The sequence below is a fragment of the Asterias rubens genome, chromosome 10 (genome assembly GCF_902459465.1).
Source record: "Asterias rubens chromosome 10, eAstRub1.3, whole genome shotgun sequence".
In the NCBI taxonomy this organism is placed as follows: Eukaryota; Metazoa; Echinodermata; class Asteroidea; order Forcipulatida; family Asteriidae; genus Asterias; species Asterias rubens.
Window position 1 is genome coordinate 1,129,185 of NC_047071.1, and position 15,709 is coordinate 1,144,893.

Consider the following 15,709-nt stretch of genomic DNA (forward strand, 5'->3'; position numbering starts at 1 on the left):
TTACAAGCACTGGACACTATTGGTAATTACTCAAAGAAACTGTCAGCATAACCCATACTTGGCAGCGAGTAATGGAGAGCTGTTGATAGTATTGTGCGAAACAGTGCGTTTTTCTGTCATTATTATCTTGCAACTTCTAGCACAAATGAGTTTAAATTCTCACAGGTTTGTAATTGTATGCATATGTTGAGATACACCAAGTGGGAAGACTGGTCTTTGACAATTACCAAAGGTGTCCAGTGTCTTTATAATTAATCAGTGTCCAGAAGGAGACACAAAACTGCAATACATTTGTCTCTGAATGTTAACGAAGGCTCAATGACACGTGGTGTAAAGCAAAACACCAACCAATCTGAGTTCAGTGACTGGATGGTCCATGTTTACTCTCGAAAAAGAAACAGTCCCTTTGTTCTCATCTTCCACGCGGGACGTCGAATCAATCACAAAGTCTTGACGCTGATTGATTCTAATAATAAAACCAGAAACTGTGTCTTCACAATGACATGTGATCTTCAGGGAAATTATGTCGCTTTGCTGCTGTCATCTCTCTCTTCGTTCGGTCCCGTGATAAGTTGTTTGATTCATGTGCCTGGTTAATTTCCACAAATAAAGTGGTCTGTATTCGGGTGAATCAGGCGATTCTTGAAAGTGTGTGTACCCAAGACAATGCCGCTGGGTTTTCTTGTTGTTGTGCTGCTGCTGCTGCCGCTGGGTCTTATGCTTTAGGATCTTGTGCGCCAATTTGTTTTGTTTGTACCTTATGAGGACCAATGACAAACCAAAAAGGGGAAACAAAAGGACCCCATCTATAGGGGAATATTGAAGACTTGGGTGCTCCACGAGGAAATTTGTTTACAAAGTCTAAAGGAAACTGTTAAGTGTATGGACAAAGGAAAGAACAAAAGAACGCTCCACAAGGGTGTATTTTTGAGAATGTGGGAGTTCCTATTCTAGTGGAGACATTGAGTATAATGCTGTTAATTCATGAGTTATTCTGAAATGTGCCCAGAGGTTGGAGTAGACGTGACGGCGTTTCAAATCCTCCCTTCCCTCGTTGCAATCTGCAATATATTCACTTATGGTGCCCAGTGCACTCTCGAAAACCTCCATTCAGCAAAAGATATTCCAACTTTGTTATTTGAGAAAGAGAGACTACTTTGCTTATATAGAAAGTACGTGTCACAATGATTGATCACACCATTGTGTCTGAAATACACTTTGTAAGACACCTCGTCTGACACATTTGAGCAATAGACCCCACAAGGGAATTATTGTGTTTTACTATTTTGTCTGAGCTTAGAGGTATCTATGTAGGGTATTTTTCACAGAATCCATAATGGGACAATGTAACCCGCAAGGGAATTATTTGTTTAACATGGATTCCATCAGATAATTCCTTAGAAGATGGAGTAAAAGAACATACATAGTAGGACCCCCACTAACAGGACACATACGGTTGTGTGTGTGGGTGTGATTTTGTTCCTTCTTATTTCGTCTTCTACATACACACACACGAAGACTGTTTTTTACACTTGATAAACCAAGAGCCAACGAAATATAAATGGGTTTGCTCAATCTCTGCGTTCCTCCATGCATTTGGCCTAACCACTGTAGGAGAAATATCTTTCATATGTCACAATTGATTAAACTTGTTTTGTTTCATTTTTCATTTTCCCCCTCATTTTCGCAGGCTGAGAAAAACAAAATTAGATCAAAGAAAGTTAGCGGACGAGGCCAGCACGGTCGTCGATATGGCTAAGGTGAGAGTGTGTACAATTCTGTTCATGTTGCTCGTAATGCATTGGTGCTCCTTGTTTCTCTATCTTTGACTGAACATGTGTAATTTGCATATAATAACTATTCATCTGAACATGATAATAAGACTCTGAACTATGAGGACATTATGCAAATGCATGCTGGACAGGAACATTTGGGAAAGCCATCATAAACAGTGTGGTGGAAGCCGTTGGAATTGAATGTTTGTAATTATATGTCTACCTCATTGCTATTACGATGAAGTGTCGACCAAAATCCCACAAGTTGTAGATAAAATACGACACCGTGGATGCGGGTAGATTTCGGTATCCATTAAGGCCAGTTTGCATCAAGGGTCCGGGTAATTTTCCCCGGGGGTTTCGCCAGAAGCATATCATGTTCTCTAATCGAACGGCATGAGGCCGGATTCATAGAGAGATGGAATTGTCAACAGAGGGCGCTGTTACCCTTTACTGTGCTTCGCTTGAGGAGTTCTGTTTTGTCTTTATGTACCTCACAGGAGACCTCGAATGTATTTGTATTGGTTGGCTTTTCATGTTGTTCCATTAATCGTTACCTTGGAGTAGGTCAGGGTCGCTCTGCCTCCATAAGTTAAGAAAATACGCCGCCGACGTTCCTTAACCCATGAGTGAAGAGTGAACGATAATTGGCCGGGACATAAATTGCCGAAAAGCACTGGCGATTAAAATGATTTTGGACTGGACAGGGCATTCTGTATCAACTAGGGTGATATTTTTTTCTGTACAACCAAAATTAGCACTGTCGTTGTGCTTTTCAATGGGGAATTTTGTTTTCTCTCAATTTATTCAAAAAAGAAATCCTTGGAACATTCAGGAAAGTTGTTGAGAGTGGAAATTCTATACTACAATAAAATATTGCAACCAGTGCGTACATTTTATTCTGACTAGTAATGCACACACTTTCTTTGAAAGTCTCCCCCGCATACAGAAAGGCCAGATCAAAAAACCGTAATATATTATTGATATGGGATGAACTTGAAAGAAATGTGCAAACACCCAGTGCGTGGGCCCCCAGCAGCATTCAACAGCTGGGCTTGGCCTCGTTAGCGCACAAAATGCAAACACATTATCTGACTAGCCCCCCTGGATGTTTAAAGGAACACGATGCCTTGGATTGGACGAGTTGGTCTTTGAAAAGCGTTTTGTAACCGTTTGTTATAAAATGCATAATGATTAGAAAGATATTTAAAAAGTAGAATAAAATGATTCACACAAGTATCACTTGAAATTGCGTGGTTTGCCTCGCCGATTAACACGGTCGGCCATGTATGGGAGTCACTCCCACAAATGGCCGACAGTGTTAGTTCGCAAAATAGAGGAAAACCAAGCAATTTCGAGACACATTTGTGTGTATCATTGTATTTTGCTTTAAAAACATCTTTCTAACCATATGCATTTTGTAACAAACGGTTACAAACGCCGTTCAAAGACCAACCCGACCGTTCCAAGGCAACGTGTTCCTTCAAGCCCATTTCACCCACCCAGTATGGGAAGTAAACGACTGTTTGATGTCTTACTCCAATACTAGTCAAGAGATCATTGTAGATAAACTCGTCATAACAGGTTGTGTTGATCGGGAGAAATAAACCCAAAAGAGTTTTTTTTTTTCAAATTTGTATGATTTAAGTGACTGGTTGACAGATGGAGTGCTATTCCCACTCAAATGACTCATTCTGGTGGGTACAGTACACGATTGTGTTTTAAAATGACTGAACAAATTAATTATGCGAAGAACATGGTGTATTTTCTAAGCAAAATAGCCGTCGGATCACCAATCGATTCATCCAGGGTCTAAACAGAATACTTTTTATGTTCTCGGACATGCGAGTTGGGGAGGGGGGGGGGGGGGTACCAATTGCTTGAGAGAACCCAACTTGTTGCGTGGGTGTTTGTTTTCCACGGTTTGTAGGTTCTTTGGCAATGAGGCTGACATTAAAGAAGTCTGCCTGATGCCAAGGTTGAATCGTTTGGTTTGAAGAGTTCGGACAGAATTCCTTGGTTTGTCGCTTCCGCCACATTGACATTTTGTTTCCTTCGAAAAAAGGTTTTCCGTGTCGTTTTGGATTATTGTTGATGATGAAGTCTCATGTAGGTTTTTTGTCTCTGGTTGGTTCGTTTTATACATGGATTTAAAGGCAGTGGACACTATTGGTAACTACTCAAAATATTTATTTGCATAAAACCTTACTTGGTAACAAGTAGTGGGGGAGAGCTGTTGATTGTATAAAACATTGTGAGAAATGGCTCTCTCTGATGAAGTGACGTTGTTTTCGAGAAAGAAGTTATTTTCCACGAATTTGAATTTGAGACCTCAGAATTAGATTTTGAGGTCCCGAAATTCAAGCTTCTGAAAGCACACAACTTCGTGTGACAAGGGTGTTTTTTCTTTCATTATTATCTCGCAAATTCGACGACCAATTGAGTTCAAATTTTCACTGGTTTGTTATTTTATGCATATGTTAAGATACACCACGTGAGAAGAGTTGTATCTGACAACTACCAAAGGTGCCCAGTGTCTATAAAGGTTGTCTAGGTCTAGTCTTGGCTAATGATGGTTTATCCATTCAAACGCACTTTTTAGTTGTTGAATTGAAACTATTTGGAATGTTCAAATTACTGCCGAAATGTCAGCAGAAATATAATGTCGCCAACCGAATTGGTTTTGTTGACGTGTATAGATACAGCATACAGCAGCTCGTTTAAAATCTTCAAAACTTAATTCGTCAAGAGGGGTTTTCTGACAATGTCATCCGTACTGACAACTTTTACACGTTTAAAGGAAAGATATTCGTTTTCAAAGCACTCTTGAAATTGCAACAATATAAATTTACATGGTTAGAAAAACAACAGCTGCCGATAGCCAAGCATTTTGAGAATCATTTTACTTTGGAGTATTGTGGTAATGAAAAGCATTATTCAGGTGTTGTCCCCAAAAATTAATCTGAGAAACGTTTCAGTCAGATACGTTTCGCAGATTGTTTCTTCCTGCGTGGACGTAACCACTCTGGGATTTGTGGCGATATCTCAAAACGCGACCACCTTTAAATTGCATTATGTACTTTTCTGTATAGGATTGATAATCAAATGAATGGTAGATAGAAAACCGAAGGTATGCCTTCCCTTATACAAACCAAATGACCTAATTCTCACTCCCTATTCCCGAGTCTATTCAAATAAATCCGATTTTAATATTTTGAGACCTAAGACATAAGAAACTGTATTACTCTCTATAAAAAATAAGAAAATACATTGCTCGCACAAGTTTAAAAAGCACCAGAAAAATAAGAGAAAAAAAGGTTACAAAAGGCAGAAAACAAAGATAAACCTACAAAGATGTAGTAACCTACAAATATACAAAGCAATTGAAGATGATTAGTCAACCCGCATTACTGGATGCGAGTAGGGTCAAAATGGCGTTGGCCTTTGCAGATTGACGAATAAAAAGAAAGGGTGTGAAAACACATGCATTTTCTACCCCCAGACACTGCCATAGAATAACATGACCAGATATGAGGAGTTTAAGTACCACTCACATAGCGGAGATAATCCACACTTACTCCGATCGTATGAGTATATTCGGAACCCGTAGATGACCGTTGGATGAGACGAGAATACTCTAGCTAGCAGACCAGGGAAACCGAACCCCCGCACCCGGGCGATTCATGGCATCTCTCTCGGTGTCTCCTCCCACTTGAGATATACTCGGGTAGTCCAAACACGCACTCCTTGTACATCTTAATGTCGGGTGCATAACCTCTGCCCGTCTGGAAGATGTTTTTCTTTTAAAGTCCCGTTTTTGTAAGGCACGCTTTAAAGACACTGGACACGTTTGGTCATTGTCAAAGGTCAGTGTTCTCACTTGGTGTATCGCAACATATGCATAGAATAACAAACCTGTGAAAATTATGACTCAATTTGTCATTGAATTAGCAGGAGAAATATGAAAGAAAAGACGCCCATGTTGCACTACTTTTTGTGCTTTCAGATGCATAAAAAAGGCTTTATGTGAAGTATCTTATTATTTTAGTGAGAGATTATCTCGGGAGCCGTTTCTCAAAACGCTAATACTGTTCATTGCCTGTAAATTTTTTGCTTTTGTAAACTTTTTGCTAACAATTATTTTGAGTAGTTTCCAATATTGCCCAGTGCATTTAGAGACAATTTACAAGGTTATTAGTCAGCAAGAACGTATTAGTTTCAGCCTGCAGGCCTAGTGTCAAGTTTATATGAGTACTCATTTTCCAGATAATATGTTTCCGGCTGGAACAATTATCAAAAATCCAGTAGCCAATGTCTTTGTCGTGTGGCCTGTCTGCACCATAAGTCGGTAATGCTTGTTCTTACTGTGCCAGCAAGTGGACAGACTGCGTTTACCTCACAGCCTCAGTTTGGTTTCATTGACCTAAGTCCAGTTTCATAGAACTGCTTAAGCAAAGAAATGTTGCTTAATAATATCCTGCTAAGCAGAAGTGAGCAGGAAACCAGTCACTAATTGTACATGTGACATGGTATATTTTGGCTGGTAACCTTATTCTGTTAAGCACACCTTTGTTGTGCTCAGCTACTTATTGTGCCTAAAGCAGCTCTATGAAATTTGGCCCAGAAGAACACACAATGTGGTTGGGCCACGAAAAGGGTTTACAGTAGAGAATAAGCTAAGGTTTTAGATAGTACTCAGATTCGGTTGCTATTTGATCTCAGGTAGACGTCCTCAAGCTCTATGTGAACTCACTCCTTAAACTCATCGCCATCGACCTAGCTTAGAGGTCGATAAAGTTGTCTGGAATCGACAAGTTGTTTGTGCCTGGATTCTCAATGTGTGTGATAAAGGAGAATCGGGGTATTTTTTACTCATGTCTCGCGTTTCATCGCATTTTCTCGTCGCTTTTGAATCTCATTGGTTGTTTGGATTGCCTTTGGTATTATTGTGTCGAGCTTGTGTCTATTTTAGTCCATGGTGCATGGCGTGACCAATGCTGGCATTGCTACTAAAACCGTAGACGTGTGGGTTTCAGAGTAGTTACAAAACGCAATCTATATAGACATGTTTGGCAAGTGTAACTGTACTTTTTATGAGTTTTTAAAGAATTGGCACGCTTACTGGTATCACGTATCTATTCGTCTTTGTAGATCTGTCAAAAGTTAGAGTTGTCATAGCATAATCAGGTCTTCAACAAGGAAGCCGTGGGTAAAAAAAAAAACACAGCGTTTCTCCACTTCAGACAAACACTCGCGGCCGTGGAACACGGCACCGATGCGTGTGCCTCTACGCCGGCCTGAGAGCAGCCTGAAAGCACCCATGATACATTTATTTGCTGTTGGGGATATTAAAAGATGGTGGATTTGTTTAGACCAGTGTCCAATTTCTTGGCCAGTAATTACTCAGGCACCGTTGAGGAGTGTGTGTTTTTGTGTGTCCAGACGGCTCTTTGCTGATCTAGTTTCATGCTTGATTTTGTCCTGTTTGACAGATGCCTGTATCATGGCACCGTGTTGGATGGAAGGGAAATGGTGGCAGCTATTTTTGTCCCACTTGTGATATTTAATCTAAGTGTGTTATTTTGATAGATTTACCCAATTAATCAGAACGGCTTCTGACGTATCATATGATCCATATATGAGTATGGTGTATAGTATAATGGTTTGGCTTCTTTACATGTGACTGTCACCAACCGACCAATCATAATGCCCAGTAGCACTTCAACCAGAAAATCCCTCACACTTGAAAAGAGATTTATGGTTTCAGCCCTGCATAATTATATTGATATTGGATCCGTGTATGTGGCTTTGACGTCACACACGGGGACCAGTGACATCATAGCCATAAAGATGTGTGGTGTATGGTGATGGGAACCATTTCACTCATTCTGAGACGGTGTGGGGATTTTTTGTTTTCCTTTATTTCTATTATTCATAAAGGTGTATAGTTTTTGTGTTTGTGTATCTGGCGTTTGGGTTTCGGTTTTTATTTGGTGTTGGATGTTGTAAATGGCCACTTCGAGCTCTGGGACGTTGAGGGAGCACCATCAGGTCCAATTCCTTGCAAAAACAAAAATCTATCCTTCAAATTTTTTGCCACTTAAAATTCATTCCCGAGTCAGCCCTTTCTTCGCCCTGCATGCATTGCCTGTACGCTAAACGGGACAGTGTAATTTAACACAAACAAAAAGCTATTCAACCGGTTCAGGCATTTGGTTGAAAAATGCTGAGAAGCAAACAAACACTGCCAAAAAGGATCTAAAAAATGTCCACATAAAAGATCGTTAGTCTGACAAAATGCTTTCAAATCAAGCTTTTTTTCCTTTCTGGCATACCCCCTCTTTTCTTCCTCGGTGATTGGAAAGTTCTGTCAATTTGCACCTTACCCCCATCACTCGTGAACAGATAATTATTTTTTATTTGAAAAAAAAAAAAAACCTCAAAGCTCATTCCATCGCCGTTCATGCGTTGTCTCGTTATGTGGGATCCGAATTGCATGTTTCATTATCGGTCAAGAAAGTTGGGTAAAACCCTGTCCATCGTGATCACTGCATGTCAGCACATACACACATTATACCCCTGTCCATCGTGATCACTGCATGTCAGCACATACACACATTATACACCCCCCATTTGCATGAGTAGCACTGTGAAGAATCAAACAAAACGATTAAACAAAACCAGGGAATAATCAAGTAACTTCATAAAACAAAACAAAAGCAAATTGGAAGCAACCTCCCATATCACCGTCATTTTTTTCTCGGTCATAACAGGATGACCTTTGACCCCGATGTTGCTCTCTGGCGTGAGGCTCCAGGTGGTCTTGCACCCACACACTTTTAAACTCTTAAACGCTCTGGGAAACACACTCACATCTTTTTTTTCCACGCCTAAGTGTGTATCAGTGTGAATTGAAAATGAAAAGAAAAACAAATTCTGGGTATGAATAATTAGTCCGCCGTATCCCCCCTCCATCACTGCTTCTCTTTCTCTGTAACCCAATGTGCATTATGATAGACGATCTTTCTCAACTTTTGTCTCATCACGCCCCTTGCCCTCTCTGCAGCCATTACTTGTACGCGCTTCCCGAGCAGAAATGGCCATGTACACATCCAAACCTGCGGTGTTGTACATACATGTAGGTATTCACGTATAGTAAACCCTTTCACTCCCTCAGCATTTTGGACAACAAGGCCTTAATGTGTATGCAGTATCTCTCTGCAATGACAAGCGATATCAATGCACAAAGTTTCGTTGAGAACTTTAGTTCGTTCGTTGCTTTTGCTTTTGCTTCAGTTCACATCCGCGCACCAGTCTACACTATGACGTCTCAACAGCATGAGTCAGGCTATATTGCATACACATTATGTCGCCGTGTCTTCAGTAGTGGAAGCATGCTTTGTGCATGACGTGTGTGTTACGAGGAGTCAAGTTTCTGCTGTTATTCGTATTGTCAAATTACCGTTTGTTATTTTTATAATTGTTTTCTAGCACTGCGTCGCTCAACACAAGGTGTTGATACCTATACAAACTACATAATTTAAGGCTGATATAGAAGACTAAGCATCGCTTATTTCCAGAATCACTAGTTGAAGTCCTACGTCAACTTCTGGCTACAGAATAATACTAGTCTCTAAAATGAGCTGAAATTGTTTTAAAATGAAATAGTGGATGTCAATGGTGGGTTCATTTAGGTTATGCAAGAATTTTTTTTCCCCCGATAAAAGTTCCCGTGGATTTTGCAACGTATTATAATACTTGTTTGTTTTCACCCTTTTTATAAAGGTGTTTACTACGTTACTTCAGAGGGAGCCGTTTCTCACAATGGTTTATACTATCAACAGCTCTCCATTGATTGTATAAATTGTATTTCAAAAAAAAGTTTGGGGTTGGACTTTTTTTCTTCTCACTCTTAGGTGAAACGTTCTAAAATAAGAATTTGATTGCTCAACAACTTACCGACCATCGTTGATTGTTGAATAAATTTATGAATCAGTTTGCAACTGTTCAAATGAAACTATATTAGAATAGCAACTGTGAAGATATTGTAATCAGTGAGCCTCCAATCAGGTATTCATTGAGGTATCTTTGCGAAGCTTTCAAGATAATTGCTGTTTGCACAGCTCCAATTCTCAGTATGTATTGACGTCATCGTGATGTCAGTACTCGTCACGGTCACTGCAAATGCTCAATAGTGATTTCATGCGTGCTAACATCATACTGGCGTCACTGTTAGTGGTTGCTAAGTAGGATTTGACTCACTTGAACTTAAATCATTTTGAACAATAAATTGACGGACTTCTTTGAATAAAGTTCATTCTGAATCGTTCATTCTGAATCGTTCACTCTGAACGAGGGCCTGAAATAATGAACTTCTGATTAGCGCAGACGGCTTGAGAATCTTTTCATTGTCACTATATGAAATGTATTTAAAAAAAAAACTAGCCACAATTGTGGTAGTTTCCTTTTGATACGAAACATGCCTTAAAGGCATAGGACATTATTAGTAACTGTCAAAGACCAGTATTCTCACTTGGTGTTACTCAACATAATTATGCACAAAACTTGAGCTCAATTGGTCGTCGAAGTTGCGAGATAATAATGGAAGGAAAAAACACCCTTGTCACACGAAGTTGTTTGCTTTCTGATGCCTTATTCTGAGGTCTCGAAATCTTTTTCGTGGAAAATTACTTCTTTCTCGAAAACTACGTTACTTCAAAGGCAGCCATTTCTCACAATGTTTTATACTATCAACAACCTTGCTTGTTACCAAGTAAATTGTTATGCAAACAATTATTTTGAGTAGTTACCAATAGTGTCCACTGCATTTAAAGGAAAGGTATACTTTTGGTAATCACATCACTTTTAAAGGCTCTGGATACTATTGGTAATAACTCAAAATACTTGTTAGCATAAAAACTTGTCGAACGGTTCCATTTAAATACAGTGGACACTATTGGTAATTACTCGAAACAATTATTAGCATAAAACTTTACTTGGAAACGAGTAATGGGGAAAGGTTGATAGCATAAAACATTGTGAGAAATGACTCCCTCTGAAGTGGAGTACTTTTCGAGAAAGAAGTTATTTTCCACAAATTTGATTTCGAGACCTCAGGTTTAGAGATTGAGGTCTCGAAATCAAGCAACTAAAAGCACACAACTCCGTGTGACATGGGTGTTTTTCTTTCATTATTATCTCGCAACTTCGATGACCGATTGAGCGCAAATTTTCACAGGTTTGTTATTTTATGCATATGTTGAGATACACCAACTGAGAAGACTGGTCTTTGACAATTACCAATATTGTCCAGTGTCTTTAAGAATAAAGCAATACCAAGAATACAAAGTTTCCTTGCAGTCAAATCTTAAAGCTCGTTTGAAGAACAAACAAAATCCACAAAGTTTTTCCTAGCACCATTTTAGAATTTTCCATTCTGTTTTCCGTATATCGCTTTAATTTTGGGTGGATTTGTTTGTTTTTTTGTTCTTTACTAACCCAAAATTGTAGGTCCAAATTCCTTTTGCCTGCATGGCACGCTAATGATTTCTAAAAACTTTGCATAAAAATGATTTTAATTCGTCAGTTTGATCTACATTTAGTTATTCGTTTATTTATAATTTGTAAGTAAAATTTCTAGCCGCGTTTTATAATTGAAATATTGTTGTGTTTTGTTCTGTCATACGCCATGTCTTCTTATAAGTCTACTCGTACATTTACCCGTTTGTGAGCATGCTTTGTTTATGTTGTTACTTCATGCATGCAATTTGCAATCAGTTCATTTTGCATGGCACAATATTTTTGCTAAAATATTCATACTCTCTTGCACATTTAAACCAACAATTTTAACCTACATTTTTAATTGGTTAGCACCCTTTCCTCCTCTGATATCAATGGGTCGCAGATTAGCTGATGCTCCAGTGCGTTATGTTTGATTAAGTTATTGGATTTTATGATTTTATGGTGATGGCCGGACTCTATTTTGTGCCCAACATGTTCATTTTTTGTTTAACCGAGCTGAACAAGAGTAAGAATTATTTTCATGTCTTTGGATCCAGTCATCATATGTATGCACAAGACTGTTATCATGCTTCGGCCATTTTGAATAATACTCACACGCAAAGCCACGTGGTGAAAGGGAAGGCTGCGCTTCAATTTTGAACTTGGATTTACTGTGTTGCTTCACAGCTGTAGCTTTCCCTGCTGGTCACTGTCTGCTTCTATCCAGATACAAAAAAAAGTAGATCATGAAAACACAAATAGTCAAACTGAAAAGAAAGATACAATGCTCTATGAAAGAGTTGTTAAATTTGTCTTTTTGACAGGATTGTTGTTGCCTACAACTTTGGAGTGGTGTTCACACAAAATATGCTGACCCCTTTAAAGAAATCATTTGGTGCGTTCGATAAGCTTCCCTGGGTCGACCCCGCAGGGCTCACTCGGGTGAGCCCCTGGCAAGAGCTTATCGAACGATCACACTCGCCCTCTCGTGGTGACGGCATGCACCCCAGGTCATTCGCTCGGCCCCAGCGGCCAGTCTATCACCCATGGACTGCTGGGATGGGCTTATCGCGTGCACGGATTATTGTTCAGGAAGTACGTCATGTATGCAATCCATATAAATATGGCGCAGTGTGAGTGTGATGCATGATGGGATTGCGCATTATTAAACCAACGTACGTGCATGATACATTTGCCCAGCCCAGCGCTTTTGGTTAAAGCAAGGCGCTGGGGACGAGCGAACCCAGGTCACCCCCAAACCACTCCACAAGCACGGCACTCGGGGCTGACCCAGGTGAGCCCCGCCAAAGCTATTTGAACGTACCGGAGCGGACCGGGTTCGACCCAGAGAAGCTAAACGAACACACCCAATATCATCATGATCAGGTGACAGCACAAAGATGGACGCCACAGCGTGATAAATGTCTGTACAATGGGTGGGGTTTTTCCCAGGTCGCACAATTCAGTCCGGTCTATCTGTGCCTTTTCAACTTTTTATTCAGTTTTAGTTGACGTAGACTTTTAAGTGCATTGTTTAGCTGCAATGTTTTAGTGTGTTATTCTTGAGATGTACTCTTAGTGCTTTCAGTCACCTCTTCGACCTAGGGACGGGACGCACTTATTCAACATATTTCACCACCTGAGATATTCATTCATATTCTTCGCGATCTTGGCACTAATTGTGGTGCTCTATCCGGAAGTTAAATACAGGTTAAGTGTTCTCGCCATAGTCACTTGAGCGAAATTGTACGGAAAGCACTAAGAGCTTGTCTCTCCTTTATACAGTTTTCTCTTGTTAAAGTTAAAGTCTACTTTATGAAGTGTTTCAATTATGTTATGCTCTTAAATTACTGCGCCTACAGAACTACCCTCCCCATAACAAATATTTAACAAAATAAATTTATAACAAATTCACCCTTACAAGATCTGAGCCTTTGGATTTGTCCATTCATGTCAAGAAAGTGTCAAGAAAGTGTGGACCTCACGTTCATTACTCATACACTCTGAAAACATCCGGTCACAATTGAACCGGATCCGGGTCAAAATTTAACCGGATCCGGGTCCGGTGGGGACTGACCCGTTTCTGGATCGTATTGACCCAGAATGTTTGTAAACATAACCCAGAAATATCATGCCAAGCTGATGCAGAATCTGTTTTCTTGTCAGCCTTACCCAGAATTGGGTACACGTTTTTACGCAGTCAAACAAAGGGTCAAGCAACCTGTAGTTTGGGCAATGCAACAAAAAAATTGCGCTGTGGTGGATCAATGAATTCCGTCACCACCATGGGTCTTGTCATGTTTCTAACGTCGTTTTGTTTATTTCAGGGTATCGGTTTGTGTATACGTTTGTTGTTTGTTTCATATATTTTACTTTGTGGATCTGCCACTGTTGTTATTTTTATTTTGCCAAGCTAACAAGTAAATGAAAATAACCTGCTGTATGTCTGAACGGAGCAAATAAACCAGAACCTCCGAGTTGTTTTGGGTACTGTACACAACAGGCAGGCTTAACAAACACATCTTGCAACAGTAGCTGTTGAGTATGAGACGCTATGTATTACACTTGCCATTGCTCTGTGAAGTGGCGATTATATTTTCCAGTTCCGCTGCGAGATTGTGAAAAAGATTGATGTATTAACCATCCTGGTTGTTTTATTTCCCTCTACAGACACAAAATATCATGTTTGAAATGATTTCCGATATGCATGCAACCAGGACGGGCATAGACGACCGGGTGTCGACTCTGGAACAAAAGATGGAACAATTGCAGACCACTTTGGACAATCTGCCACAGGTTTTGAACTCATTCCTTGAGTCTGCCCAACAGCAAATGAAGCAGTCACAACAACAATATCTGCTGATGCAGCAACAACAGCATCAGCAGCAGCAACAGCAGCAGCAGCAGCAACAGCAGCAACAACAGCAACAGCAACAACAGCGGAGGCAGCATTTGCAATTGCAAAGGACTATTGAAGACAGTCCTCCGTTGCTACACAGTTCAGGAAACCCATTCGTTGAAGTTACACAGGATACAACTGCGGCAGCGGAGCCACCCAAGAGTCTAAGATTGCGTTCGTTTCCCGCCCAAGGAACGTCGGCCTCGTTCGAGGAAACGCCAGCGTCAAGGCGAGAGGAAATTGACGTGGAGAGGTCACGTGCGTACAGTAGTCCTGACGTCAGCAACAGCCGGATCCTGAATGTACAATAATAACTCCCATCATTATTAAACCCATAACCCATGCATCTTGAAAATTGGTCATCAATCTCGACTCGGTAATAGGAAGTTCTTGCATCTGACATTAGAAATGTTAAGTCCATGCAGGTACCAACTGTACATGTAAACCTATGGCATTAATAATGAATACAATGGACACTCAATATCACTCGCTCAAAAATAGTTTCGCAATCGGTATTGTTTTGCTAATAATGTTGACATTAACAACTTCTTTGAAAAACTTTCGTGTTAACGGAAATTTGCAACAGCCTTGTTACGTAACATTGTTGTTGCTTGATCATATCTTGTTAATTGGAGTTTTACTCTCTCCTTTTTCTTCTTGGAGTGCAGTTGCGGTACCTTGACAAAAATTCCATAATATTTTAATCCCAAAAATATTAACACTGACTGGAATCATAGTGATTGAGTGTCAATGAACGAGTCAAAACATGCGTGCCGTTGGGTTTGCATACAGCCATATAGATGCACTGGGTGGTTCAACACCATAACTCGTCCGGTGTCGCATGCAATTATGTCCTCTATGCAATACTATGCGGAAAACATTATTGAATATGCAATAATGTTCGCCGGACGGTTTTGCATGTGCAATCGTGTCCGCCCGGACGCTGCTGCATAGTGCAGTTGTGTCCGCCCGGACACATTTGCATATGCAGTTGTGTCCGCCCCCGTGCAAAACCGTCCTTGCAGTAGGTTAAACGCCATTTGTCAACGGAACTCGTTTAGTTCGCCATTTTTTCCAGCTAAGTGCATGTCATGAATGGGAAGAGTTTGGCCGTTGGGTATTCGCTGCAATCATAAAATACGTGAATATTCATGCTGCACGGACGTAGGTTCAGTGCATGCACGCTCACAGTCATGTACATGTCCATTGGACGGTTTTTGCATAGCCCTGGACACGATTGCATATGCAAAAGTGTCCGGAGCGGACAGTAGTGCATGGCGGACACAATTGTATATGACACCGGCCGGGTCGATCCAACAACACGCATGTCTTTTCAATCTTGCACATTCTTTGAAGATAAACACAGTAAAAACCATAACAGTGCCGGTTGTGTCACTCCTTATAGCATTCTGCAGTCGGGTCTATTGTCAGACTGTGGGCAAAATCCTGGTGTTGTCATTATAAATATTTATATTTTAAATATGAATATATATCACTTTCTTCATCACTGCAGCGCTCATGCATTGTTAATTGC

General features: G+C 40.3%; 1 protein-coding gene across 1 annotated transcript in view; it reads left to right on the forward strand.

Annotated features, from left to right (window-relative positions):
- LOC117295539 (small conductance calcium-activated potassium channel protein 2-like) overlaps positions 1-15,076 on the forward strand; it is a 59,834-nt gene extending 44,758 nt beyond the window's left edge. Inside the window, exons 6-8 of the mRNA XM_033778237.1 lie at positions 1,691-1,760; positions 8,842-8,913; positions 13,947-15,076. Of these exons, the coding sequence (XP_033634128.1) occupies positions 1,691-1,760; positions 8,842-8,913; positions 13,947-14,486 (682 nt within the window). The 3' untranslated portion in view covers positions 14,487-15,076. The remainder of the gene's footprint in view (positions 1-1,690; positions 1,761-8,841; positions 8,914-13,946) is intronic.
- Positions 15,077-15,709: the final 633 nt, after the last annotated feature.